The 13,389-nt window shown below is 50.7% G+C and overlaps 1 protein-coding gene across 1 annotated transcript in view; it reads left to right on the top strand.

Moving 5' to 3' along the window:
* The window catches only part of FAIM2 (Fas apoptotic inhibitory molecule 2), a 33,699-nt gene extending 25,844 nt beyond the window's left edge, over positions 1–7,855 (top strand). The window contains exon 12 of the mRNA XM_068561100.1: positions 4,198–7,855. Within this exon, the coding sequence (XP_068417201.1) occupies positions 4,198–4,347 (150 nt within the window). The 3' untranslated portion in view covers positions 4,348–7,855. The remainder of the gene's footprint in view (positions 1–4,197) is intronic.
* Positions 7,856–13,389: the final 5,534 nt, after the last annotated feature.

The raw sequence follows: 13,389 nt of genomic DNA, 5'->3' as shown, positions 1-13,389 counted from the left end.
TTCTAATATAATGTATGAGTACACTTATTCATATATTTCATTTTTTAAAATCTTAAATAATATAGATAAAGCAAATGTCATTTGGCCGTGTAACAGCTGTGATCAGTTGTCTCTCCTTCCAGACCTTTCTATATGCATTTTATAGGTATATGCTATGTAGGCCCCTATAACATATAGTTTTGTGAGGTTTTTTTGTTACATAAACGGGCTCATGCGATTTGGATTTTTCTGCAAGTTGTGCTTTTCTCATAAGAGTGTATATCAGAGATGTTTCTGCTTCAGCACTGCTGCCCACAGTTTACTTCACAATCCCCTGGTTGATAGAGGTTGGGTTTGTTTCCAGGATTTCACTGTTAGAACCAAGGCTGCCGTGAACAGCCTTGGGTGTGCTGCTTTGAGCCCTTATGCTGGCATTTCTGTAGGATGGACATGGTCCACGTATATTTTTTATGCTGATTCAACACATTGCAACCCCAGCTTTTTGTATTCAGTGCCTGTTTGTTGGTGGCTCTGAGCTACCCTTTCCATGGCATGGCTCCCCCAGAGCCTCTCAGCCTCATTTCTGGGAGGCCAGCAGACATAAGCCTGGATGAGGCAGGGTCAGGCCGAGTGTATGGCCGTGGGACCCTGACCAGGTGCAGCCCTGGCCAATAGGGTGAACCAGGAAAGTCTGCCTTTGTCTCCTCTGCCCTCTGTGCGTGCTTCCTCCCTCCGTTCAAGCCCACCCTCCCTCCTTCTCTGTCGGAACGTGGGAGACAGGTAATCTGGTTCCAGCTAGATAAATGACCATCAGCAAGTCATTCACCTGCTATGAGACTCCTTTCCTCATATTTAAAATAATAAGGGTGAATATCCACCTCCTAGAGTGAATTGGGCAAGTGAGATAAAGGACTAGCGCGTGAAAAGACGGTTCAGATGTAAGTTAGTAGCGTCCTCGTCCAGCTCCTGCCTCTTGCCCCTGACCCACATGCCCCTCCTGCAGGGTCTTGTATCCAGTTGCCTCACAACTCAAGCACCTGCTGTCCTCTTTTTTTTTTTATGACTTTGGCAGGATTGGGGAATTTTTTTTTATATATAAATTTATTTATTTTACTTATTTATTTTTGGCTACATTGGGTCTTCGTTGCTGCGTGCGGGCTTTCTCTAGTGGCGACGACCGGGGGCTACTCTTGGTTGCGGTGCGTGGGCCTTTCATCATGGTGGCTTCTCTTGTTGTGGAGCACGGGCTCTAGGCGTGCGGGCTCAGTAGTTGTGGTGCATGGACTTAGTTGCTCCGCGGCATGTGGGATCTTCCCGGACCAGGGCTCGAACCCGTGTCCCCTGCATTGGCAGGCGGATTCTTAACCACTGCGCCACCAGGGAAGTCTCCTGCTGTCCTTTTAGGTGTCAGTGGTCAATCTGGTCGTTAGCTCTCAACTAAGATCTTAGCTGCCAACTAAGATGTTAACTATGACCAAGATATCTGCTCTCAGCCAACATGTTAGGGAACAGTGCTCATCACCCAGGGAGATTATCAAGTTACTTTCCCCTATGTGAGTGCATGTTCGTAATGTAATCTCTGATCATGTCTTTTGCTTTCATGTTCCCTGCAACATAGTAGATGCTCAACAAATGCTGCTGGGAATAAATGAATGGAAAGCCTTCAGCTGGCTTACAGGCATGAGGTTGCAGTGATGGGTGTTACTGGGCAGTGGGGTTGAAATTTGTGGCAGGCTCTCGCAGATAGCCCATGTAGATAAGCATCCATGGCCATTGGCCAAGGACAGGGGCAGAAACCATTTCATTCCTCTTTTCTCCAAGAGAAAAGCCATCTGGCTGTTCTAGGAGGCTCCTTGGAGAGGCCACCCCCAGACCGGGTCAGGTCCAAGCCTTCTAGTTGAGAGATTCAATTTCATTAGCTCACCCAGGGGTGACCAGGCTCTGGGAAATCAACCAAGCAAGCGACTGATTGGTAAGCCAGATCAGCAGTTTATTAACTTGTGCTGGCAGCCGTGACTGCTAAGCAGCCTGTAGCATTGAGTCAGCCCCTCTCCTTGCCTGTTCTTGCTACAGAAGGAAACTTTACCTGGCAATCCAAATCAAATTGAGAAGGAGCAGAGTAGAGTGGAGTTAAATGATGCTAAAAAATAACAATAGGGGCTTCCCTGGTGGCGCAGTGGTTGAGAATCTGCCTGCCAATGCAGGGGACACGGGTTCGAGCCCTGGTCTGGGAAGATCCCACATGCTGCGGAGCAAGTAAGCCCGTGAGCCACAACTACTGAGCCTGCGCGTCTGGAGCCTGTGCTCCGCAGCAAGAGAGGCCGCGATAGTGAGAGGCCCACGCACCGCGATGAAGAGTGGCCCCCGCTTGCCACAACTAGAGAAAGCCCTCACACAGAAACGAAGACCCAACACAGCCATAAATAAATAAATTTAAAAAAAAAAGAATAACAATAGTTGATGACACATATGCTGTCATACATTTACCCTCAAAACCACACCATGGTGTGGTCGTCATTACTGTCCCATTTTGCAGGTGAGGACACTGAGGTCAAGTGGGTGATGGCTCCAAGGTATAGAAGCCCAAACCCAGGCATTCCGACTCTGGTCCTGTATTCTCATGCCCTGAGCAGGGCCCCCTCAGCCCTGGCTATGGTTCTCCATTTGCCTGCTGTTAAGGCTACACAGCTTCCCTAGTGACATTTCTGCCTCCTTGCTGAGTGGCAGGAGACCTGAGTCTCAGCAGCAGCGCACACAAGCTCTCTAGAGGGCTCCTCTCCTTCTGCAGATATAACAATAAAACTGCACTAATAGCCACCATTCATTAAGTGCTTACCATGTGTCAGGCACCTTGCCAGGCACCTTGCACACATTATCTCACTCTCACAACATCCTCAGGAGGCAAGCACACTCATCTCCCTTCTGCCGAGGCGGACTCATGGGCTCAGAGCGACTAAATAACCTGGCCCAGGATCCCAGAGCTAGTGAGTAACAGAGCTGAGACTGGAATCCAAGTCCGTCTGACTTTCAAGCCCACACTTGTAATCACCCCCACCTCCCCGCCCTCAAGGGTGACATGCCTCGATGTCCCACATGCTGGAGCTGCTCCCTGTTGGAGCCTCTGGCCCCTGGGCTCCAGCCTCTGTCCATCCATCCCTTTGCCCCACTGCTCCTGCCACAGTGAATTCCTCATTCTGCACACCACCGCCCTCACCTCCAGGGCTTCCCCAGGCCTGCTTAGTCTAGCAAACTCCTACTCATACTTCAAGCCCCAGGGAAAGTGTCACCTCTCCCGGGCCACCTTCCCCCTGCCCAATCAGCCCTAATTATGGCATTTACCAGGTTTTACTGTAATCATCTGTAAGTGTCCCCCGCTAAGTGGTGAGCCCCCGAAAGCAGGCATGATGTGGTGTTCCTCGTTGTCTGCAGCTCTGAGCAAGTCACTGGGGCTCTTGGGGGAGCCTGTTTCCTGGCAGGAAACACATTAACCCTGGGTGCTGCCCATAAGCTGCAGAGCAGAATGGTTAAATGAGCGGGCTCTGGAGCCAGCCTGCTTGGGTGCAGATCCTGGCTTTGCTACTTCCCAGCTGTGTAACCTTGGTTAAGTACTGAACATCTCTGGACCTTGGTTTCCTCTAAGAAAGGTAGAATCCCTACTCAATAGGGACATTATTAGGACAAAGTAGGCTAATGTCTGTAAAGCACCTAACAAGTGCCTGCTCCCTGCTCACTGTTACATGGAGCATTCATTCATCCTCTAAGAGTAGGGCCCTGAGGGAATGGCAAGAAGACTATGCCTCTGCTTGAAGGTCCCCTCCTCCAGGAAGCCTTCCCTGACCCCTGACACACTCACATTGGTCAGGTACCTGTTATCAGCCCCCTGTGGCACTTTGTGTTTCTCTTTGTTACTCACCATACTAACAATTACTTTCCCGCTAGACTCTAAGCTCTATGAAGTCGGGGTTCTTGTCTGTCTTGTTCTTTGCTGCATCGGTGGCTGGCACATAGTAGGTGCTCAGTAAAAAAGTGTTGAATTAGGGATGGAAGGTGTTGGGAAAGTGCCATATTCTGGGCTGTCACAGGAGGGTCACTGAGCAGCCAGGCAGCCCGTGATAACAAAATTGGGGGTGGGCCTGGGCTGGGACACTGGGCTCCCTTGGTCAGTGTCACAGTGACCAGACCTTCTGACCTCTCTCTCTCTCTTCCCCCTTCCCTCAGTTCCTGGCATTTGACACCCAGTTGCTGATGGGTAGCCGACGCCACTCGCTGAGCCCTGAGGAGTATATTTTTGGAGCCCTCAACATTTACCTGGACATCATATATATCTTCACCTTCTTCCTGCAGCTTTTTGGCACCAACCGGGAATGAGGACCCCTTCCCACCCCCCCTTCCTTCAGAGAATGCCCCCTTGCTGGTCCTCTGACCCTCCCTGTGCTCCTGCCAGCCCAGATATAAAGCTAGCTGCCAGCCCAGCCTTTGGCAAGCCTGCTCACTTCCCTCAGCCAGCCCTCATCCTCACCCTCTGCAGCTTGTACCCATGCCATCAGGGGCCCTGCGGTACCCAGGTCACACCATCCCCTGTGCTGCCCCTTCCCCCCAGTTATATCTCCCAAACTGAGACAGTCGAGGCTGGAGGTTCCTCTGGGTTTGAGGACGCAAGGGATGGGTGGGAGAAGCCCAGCAGGATTTCAGAGGTGGGAAAAAGATCCCAGGAAGCCTGGCCAAGGCCTGCAGCCCCACCATGATTCCTCCTGAGGCTGCCACAGCTGTGGGACTATGGGACACACTGTCCTGTGCCCACCCCCTGCCTCTTCTCCCTCCTTCCAGGTTAGGCTTTGACATTCGGTAAGAAAGGGGTGGGGAGGACAACTGGGAGACAAGATGTGGGTGCTCTGCAGTGGGGGGACGGGGATAATGGGTGAACAGGATGGCTGTTCCAGGCTGCCCATCTTCTCTCAGCTCTGGGACCAGCGGCTTGTTCTAGGCACCTGAGCCCTGCAGCAGAGAGAGGGGCAGGAAGCCAGTGCCATCCGTGCTTGCCTTGGTTTACCCTCCTGGGTCATGACACAGAGCTGTTGGGGCAGGAGGTGGGGGCAGGGGCCCTGCTACTGAGTGGGGACCTGTCCTGAGACTCCAAAGGAGGTGGGAGCAGGCAGCCAACCAACTGGGAGGCCTGGGCTCTGCAGCACCGCTGACTCACCCAGACCTGCATCCTCCTGGGAGGCGTGGCAGGACTGAAACCAACATCCGCTCACGTCTTCTCTTAAACTCCCAGGCTGCTGCCACAGGCCTGAGGCTGAGTGAGGGCTTGGGCCCTGGAGGACTGGGTATTCTAGGGAAGGGAGGCTTATCTAGCAACTGAGCCAGCCCCATCAGGAGGGAATCCGGCCCTGCCTCCAGCCCTTCCCCACGGTCTTTCTGCCCATCTCACTTCCTAAAACCTCCCCCATCCTCTGCCAGTTGCTGGCTTATCCCCAGTCAGGCCTCCTGAGGCCTCCATTGGCAGTGCCCGTGTCCCTTCTCCTAGCTTCTCTGGCCACTCAGGCCAGAGGTCTAGGCCGGTTCACTCCTTATCTCCTCATCTCTCCAATTTGGAAGCCGTCCAGCTGATGTTAACAACCAGGGCAAGTCCCTCCAGCTGGTCCCCATGTGATGGGGTCGGGTCTCCTTATCAGCCTCTGGGCGGCTGAGATCTCAGGCAGGGTGTGCGTCAGCCACCCAGCCCCCTGCAAGTCTGCCGGGGAGTGGACCAGGGGGCCACACCTGGGGGAAGCGTGCAGCCTGCCCTTGCTAGCGGCTAACTGGGCCAGTGGAAAGTTACTGTGTGGAGTCAGGGAGGTTCAGAGTGGATACCTGGACCCTTCCCTGGCCTCTCCCTCCAGGGTTGCCTCTCTCCCCATATGCCGGTGGCTCTGTTTGCCCCTGGGGGTGGGGGGATAACTAGGTATGTTATCTATGTGTTCCTGATCCCTCCCTCTCCACCCTTCCTATTTCCAACTTTTAAGAAATATTGCAGAAGCATTTGAAGCTTTGTTCCATCTTGGGTATGAGGAGAGAGGGAACCAAGAATGGATGGCGGTGTTGGTGTGTGAGGTAAAGGCAACTGGGAGCACAGGTGGGATGCGCCCTGCGTGCTGGTCCAAATTAATCCATTACGGCAACCCTACGAAGGTAGTACTTGGCGTATCCCCATTGCAGAGAGGAAAGCTGAGGTGAAGGAGAGGCTTGGTCCAAGGTCATACAGCTAATAGACTGGATGGGGGCTGGAATGAGACTGGATGGTCAGGCCCTGACAGCTCGGGGGATTCGTTGTCCTCGTTACCACCCCTGGCCTTCCATCCCCACCCCACCCCAGCTACCACCACCAGATTTTGTACTCTGTAGTTTCCACCTTCTAAACACAAGCTGGGAAGCAGGATTCTGGTGTCTGATTTCCAGCCTCATTGCCAACAGGCTCATGGTATTAAGCAAGTGTTTCTTACTGACTGTGATTCAGTTTTCCTATCAGCAAGATGGAAGACCGTGGCCAGAGTGCCGCAGGGACAGGCACCAGAACACTTATTTGCACTGACTTCCTTATCCAGTTGCCACCTCTCCTCTGAGGTCCCCTCGATTCCTCTCCTAATCTCCAGTTCCAGTACTAGAGGGGTTACTTCTCCCACCCCTTGCCCTGTAATTCTCAGCCTGGGCTTTGGTCATGCTTCCCAGAATCCACTTGTCAAAACCCTCCTCTTCCTAGGACAGTTTATGCAGAAGTTGGGGACTGAGAAGCTTTTCCAAGGCTGAGCTCCAAAAGCATGAAGGGGGAGGCAAGCACTCAGCAATAGACAATGTGACGGGGCAACTCAGGGCCATCGCACAGCAGAGTATGCTGCAGAGTCTCCTATTCTGGGTCCTGAGAGGGGTCCAGGACCAGGGGTCCAGGTCTGAGCTGGCAGCAGAGCCAAGGCTGAGGCTCCTGGGTTCCACCTGTACTGAAGCCATGAGGCACCCCAGGGACACCTGGATGGGTCTTGGAAGGAGGAAGGGTGGGGAACAGGAATGCAGGATTACAAGAAACAGAGAAACCGAAGCTGGGCAGGTGCCACAAGCTGCAGAGGAGGAGGGAAGCCTGCTTCCTTGCCCGGGAAGGGGTGGGTTGGATTTTATAAAACTGCAGGCAGCCAAGAATCTGACCATCTGTGATGCAGGTTAGAGGTCTCTTACTGAGGGGAAAACAGAGCAAAAGATCCTCTCCTGGGGATTGTAGATGGGGGGCCAGGGAGGTACACACAAGTCCCTGGCCTCTAGCACCGATTCCCAGGCTCAGGTGTGGCTCCTGTATCGCCTGGGGAAGCCCCTGGAATCTTGGTTCTGCCATCCTCAGCTTTTGCTCCTGGGGGCATCAGGATCAGACAGACACCCTTGTTCCAAAAGGCTCCGCCTCTCCCTCCCTGGCCCACCTGGGATTTCACTCAAGCACTTTGCTGCCCCTCAGTGGCTGCCTGAGGAAAAGCAGGGCCTGGTTCTGCAGGCGAGAAGCAGAAGGATGTGTGGCCTGAGGTTTGCGGGCAGGATCTGGCCACTGGCCTTCATTCCCGGCTCTTCTCGGATCACCCCAGACCACTCTCTGCCTCAGCCTCCTGCTGTTCCCTTCAGTCCAGCACTGTCGTCTCTCAGACACTGTTTACCTGTCTGTTGGAAACCACTCCTGTGCCACCCAGGCCCAGAGCTTTCTCTCGAGTGTCTGAGGGCAGAGACACACCCCCAGAAACAAGCCCTTCAGGCCTCAGCTCCTCCAAGTTTCCTGGGATCTGCGCTGTTCCTTTCCCTGGCCTCACCTTCCTGGTCCATGACTGACAGGAGATAAGAATAAAAGTAATAATGACACCCGAAACTTCTCCTTTGCCTGCCTTTTGCTCGTCCCCTTGGATGGCTCAGGGAATGTGTGTGTGTGTGTGTGTGTGTGTGTGGGGGGGGGGGGCAGTGTGAGGGGTTCACGCCAGAGCTGCTGCCCCTAGTGTAGCTAAGTGAGAATTAAATCTCCACGTTCCACACTGGCCGTCCTGTCGATATATATAGACCCTTGCTGGAGGCCCTTGGGATCCTTGCACCTGTGACAGCCCTGACAGAGGCTCCTCCCAACGGAAAGCCTTCCATGGAAGGCTGTTCTTTTGTGCGCAGTTCTGTTAGAAGATTCTTCCTTATTTTGACCCAAACTCTGGTTCCCTAGAAGGAAAGCCTATGTTGTACCTGGAAGGATCCCCAAGAACAGCAGCTTTGAGAGTTGCCTCTCCTATGAAGCCTTTCTCAATCCTTCCCCCAGGTGCCCTGGCCACTCCCTCCTCGGAGCCCTCCTGGTCTGTACCACTCTAGCTGCGTTTTAACCTCTCCTTCTGTCTCCTCGTATAAGACCTGAGCTGCTTGAAGGCATGAACTGTGTCTTGTTCACCCTTGAACTCATAGGTCTTATGGCAAATGGCGTCAATAAACAGCCTTTGAATGAATGGAGGAAGGAATGAATGAACCCCCTCCAACCCTTTTATTTTACCTAAGAGGAAACTCCGGAACAGAGGGTGCAGTGACTTGTCCAAGTTTATGCACGAGTGAGTGACTGGGGGTGGGATTACAGGGCACAGGGGGTGATGATTACATTACCAAGTTCCTCTGAGGAACTCAGGGCTGAGCGTGGCATGTGGGAGGGGACACATCACACTGGGGCAGTGGGAGACCTTATCTCGCCTCCGACAAGGTTTTGGTATCAGTGCAACTGGAGCAGGGAAAGGAGCAGGGCAATAGTTAGGGGACTCTGAAGAAAGAATAAGTAACATGTATTAAGCACCTCCTGAGTACAAAGCACTTCCATAGCCGGCAGGAGATAGGAGAGGGAGAAATCACCAGCGGTGATTACAGGAGAGAAAACATACCCGGACAGCTCCAGACCACTTAGCTGAGAGTCCCAAATATTAATAAATGTGCTCTAACGTAGCCCCAGCAGGAAAGCAAGTGCTGAGATGTGGAGCAGTGGAAAGGGGAGGCCTCTGTGTCGGGGCTGGAAGTGAATGAAGGCTGAGGGGCCTGGATGGGTACAAAAGGAGGGATGGCAGCCCAAGCCGGCCACACTGGGCTCCCTCGCCACCGCCTGCTTCCACCCAGCCCTTCAGTCTCACTCTATTTACCCATTCTGTCTTCACTAGTTCCTAGGGCTGCTGTAACAAATTACCACAAACTGGGTGGCTTAAAACAACGGAACTAAGTTATTCTCCCACAGCTGTGGAAGCTCGAAGCCTGAAATCAAGGTGTCGGTAGGGTTGGTTCCTTGTGGAGGCTCTGAGGGAGGGTTCATTCCGTGTCTCTCTCCCAGCGTCTGGTGGCTGCAGGCAGTCCTTGGTGTTCCTTGGCTTGCGGTTGCCCTCCAATCTTTACCTCTGTCTTCAGCTGGCCTTTTCCTCTGTGTCTCTGTGTCTTGAATCCATCTCTCCTTTCTCTCATAAGGATACTTGTCATCGGATTTAGGCCCACCCTAAATCTAGGATGATGATCTCTTCTTGAGATCCTTAATTACATCTACAGAGACCCTATTTCCAAAAAAGGTCATATTCACAGGTACCAGACGTTAGGACTTGGACATCTCTTTGGAGGGGGTGGGTCACTATTCAACCCACTAAACCATCCACACCCTTCTGGCAGCTGCTGCCTCGACTGGTGACCTTTGTGTACATCCTCCCCACCCCAGGAATGGTCTTCACACTGAGGTTCTTCATTCCCATTCCCAGGCTCCCAAGCTAGGCTGGAGAAATTCCAGAGCTGAGCTGACCTGATCTGGCTTACACCTGCCATCTGTCTTCACTCAAGTCTGGCTACTCTCAGCAAACCTGTGTTTGCCCGCTCACTAATTGTCCCCTACCCCCATCCCCACACACAGACGGCTAAGATCCTTTCTTCCCAGCCCACCCTCCCCAACCGCTCCTGGGGTCTCTGCTTTCTTTTCTGGGAAAACCCTGCCAAAAGGAGCAAACCTCACCCTGTCTCAAAATGAAGAGGACTTTGGACTCCTGAACTTCTGTGGGCAGGAAGCAAGCTGAGAAAACAATTCAGAGGCCCCACCCCGACTCAGAGGCCTCCCCTTTCCACAGCTCCACATCTCCTCAGCACTTGCTTTCCTGCCGGGGCCACTTTAAAGCACATTTACTTGGGACTCTCAGCTAAATGGTCTGGAGCTGTTGAGTATGGTTTCTCTTCTGCAACACTCCTGGTGATTTCTCCCTCTCCTATCTCCTGCCGGCTATGGAAGTGCTTTGTACGCAGTAGGTGCTCTGTGCCCCTTTGTTAGCTCCTTTTCCACCACGCTAGGGAGGCATGTGTGGGTGCTCTAGCCAAGAGACCAGGCTGAGCCCGGTCTTCCAGCCATGCTCACCAAGTGGCAGCCATGTGAGGGAGGAAGCCGTTTTGGAAGTAGATTCTCTCACTCCAGCCCCCAGACATTTGAGTCTTCCCAGTTGAGGCCCAAGACATCACGGAGCAGAGACAAAGCATCCCCTATGTCCCCTGTTCAAATTCCTAATCTACAGAATCTGTGAGTACAACAAAATTGTTGTTGTGTTATGACACTAAGTTTGAAGTAGTTTGCTATGCAGCAACAGATAAATGGAACAGAATCTGTTCCCTGGAAGTGAGGCACTGCCATAACAAAACTTCAAACACACAGCATTGATTTTGGGACCAGGTGGTAGGAGATGCCTGACGAGTCTCAATGAGACTGTTAAGGAAAGCTTGAAGGGCTTCCAGGAGACTGCATATGAAGGTTCAAAGGAAATTGAGGAAAATATAATTGAAACCCAGAGGGACATAGACCCTTGTTATGTCACGGTAGAAAGTTTAGCAAAACTTTTATCTACACTCATGTGAAAAATAGAAAAAGATACCTAATGAACTGATGGATCTGGCTAAGATAATTTCCAGGCAGACGCTGAAAGGGTCAGTTGGCTTGTTTTGGCTTTTTATCACAAGAAACAGATAGTGAGAGAAAACCTAAAGAAGGAATTATTCCGTTAAACAAAATTTGGAGGAGATATAAAAAGCCTAGGACAGTCTTTCCAGCCAGCAAAGAATTCTCAAAGTAGTAAGGGCCTCAGGACAAAGATCAAATCCAAGGCACTGTCAGGAAAACATGGTCTGCTAGCAAAGATGAAGCCAAAGGTGTTGACTGTACAACCCTTTGTTAAGACCTCAGAAAGATCTAAGATGGTGCCTCATAGAATCTTTCCAATAGACAGAAGCACTCCTAAGGATCTTAAACACATTTGTTGCAAACCAGCTCTGATAAACAATAGGGCTACTAAGGATCTTAAAGATATTATCCTTCAGCAGCCTCACTGGGGGCCCAAGATAGAGAAGGCCTTGTCTTAAAAGGATTTATGAGTGTGACTGTTGTCACTTATTGGACTGATCCTCAATAAGATTCATAGAAAAACCACAGAGTTTCTAAGACAGTTGTATTTGTAGTAGCACCACCAGTTCAAATGGAAAGGGACAGAAACAGTACAAAATGAAGAGGCCTCTGGACTCCTGAACTTCTATGGACAGGAATTAGACTGAGAAAACTATTCAGAGGCAACGTGGGCTACTTCCTATGGAAAAGAAGGTGACTCGGAAGGCAAAACCAAGAAGGCCAGAGAGTACAGTTAAGAGCCACAGAGAATCATTGCCAGAGAGCAATTTTGGGCCCTAGTCAAGGAATGGGCAACATGTGCCCAGAGGAAGTTCAAAATTGCTACAACCGGTGTCTGCTGTATCCCTCTCATTTCCTCCCTTTTGAACCAGAGCAACTATTGTGGTTGTCCCATCCCTGTCCCCCTACTGTATGCTGTGGTGGGGGGTGGGATATGGGGATAAATAACTTGTCTCTCTTCTGAAGTTTTCAGATTGAGACCAGCCTTACCCAGGAACCAAACCTGAAGAGCCTCAAATGCACATAGACTTGGTTTAGATGTGATTCTGGACCTCAAGCTTGAGCCTGATGCTGCAATGGTATGAGACTTTGGGGGGGGTCTTAGGAAAGGTTGGGTATATTTTGCATGAGGCCTGAGGATACAGTGGAGGAGTTTAAAACAATGACCTCAAGTTCTTTGACCAGTGGAATGTGATAAAAGTGCTGCTGTGTGAGTTCCAAGAGTTCTCTGGCCCAGCAATTCCAGCAGAAGTCCTGGCTGACCCTAATTGGTCCTCCCTGGTTCAGAAGTTCTCTGCTGGACCAATCACTATGGCACTAGGGTGGAATGCACTGACTGACTGGATCTAGGTCATATCTTTATCCCGGGAGCCACACTCATTGATAGGAGTTGGGGAAGTGAGGGTTATTTCCCCAAAGGAAAATCAGAGTATGGTTCCCAGGAGAAAGTTGAATGCCAAGCAGGCAAAAACAGCACATGTCCATCACCAGAGGACAGACACCCTGCCCTCAAGGAACTCAGCATAGTGGTATGGAGATGTCAGTGAAGTAACCAATATAGTAAGTGCCATTCTATTATAGTTAGATAGGGAATTAGAAAAGCCTTCTCAGCGGGAAATCCCTGGCGGTCCAGTAGTTAGGACTCTGTGCTCCCACTGCCAGGGGCCCAGGTTCAGTCCCTGCTTGGGGAACTATGATCCCACAAGCCGCCGTGTGGCCAAAAAAAAAAGTCTTCTCAGAGACCTTTGAGCTTAAAAGATGAGCACATTTTAGTCAAGCAGACAAGAGAGAAGAGGGCCTTTCAGACAAAGAGAATAGCTGAAACAAAGGCCTGGTGGCATGGAATGTTATAATGTGTTAGGGGATGGCAAGTTGTCTGGTGTTAGCTGGAGCACAGGGGGTTTGAAGGGAATGGAAAGAGAAGACGCTAAAACATGGAGAGGAGTCGGGATATGAGGAACCAAGCAACACTCTGCCAGGGAGATGGAACTAGATTCTGTAGGCAGTGAGAACACTGTAGATGGTTAAGTAGAGGAATGACAAGATCAGATCTGTGTTTGGGAAACAACTCTGGAGGATAATTTGGCCATATTTATCAAGTGACTTTTAGAAGTATATACCCTGTGTCCCAGAAATCATACTTCTAGATATTTATCCTAAATAAACAACTGGATGAATGCCAAAAGGATACAGATTGTCCACTGGGATATTGTTCATAAGAGTGAAAATTTGGAAGCATAAATATTAAACAATAAGGGACTGTTTAACAAATTGTGGTACACTTATTGTATGAACTACTAAGCAGTCATTAAGAATGATAATATGGGTAAATATTTACACAGAATCACAGTATTACATAATACTAGATTAAAAAGCATATTGCAAAATATTATGTAGAGTGTAATCCCATTTTTTATTTTTTAAAATATATTTTATGGCTCTTCCTTATAGTAAACTGCCAATGAATAAATATAGATGGA

Source organism: Eschrichtius robustus, chromosome 13 (genome assembly GCF_028021215.1).
Source record: "Eschrichtius robustus isolate mEscRob2 chromosome 13, mEscRob2.pri, whole genome shotgun sequence".
NCBI lineage: Eukaryota > Metazoa > Chordata > Mammalia > Artiodactyla > Eschrichtiidae > Eschrichtius > Eschrichtius robustus.
Note: the sequence above shows the minus strand (reverse complement) of the source record. Positions and strands in the feature narration are given on the sequence as shown.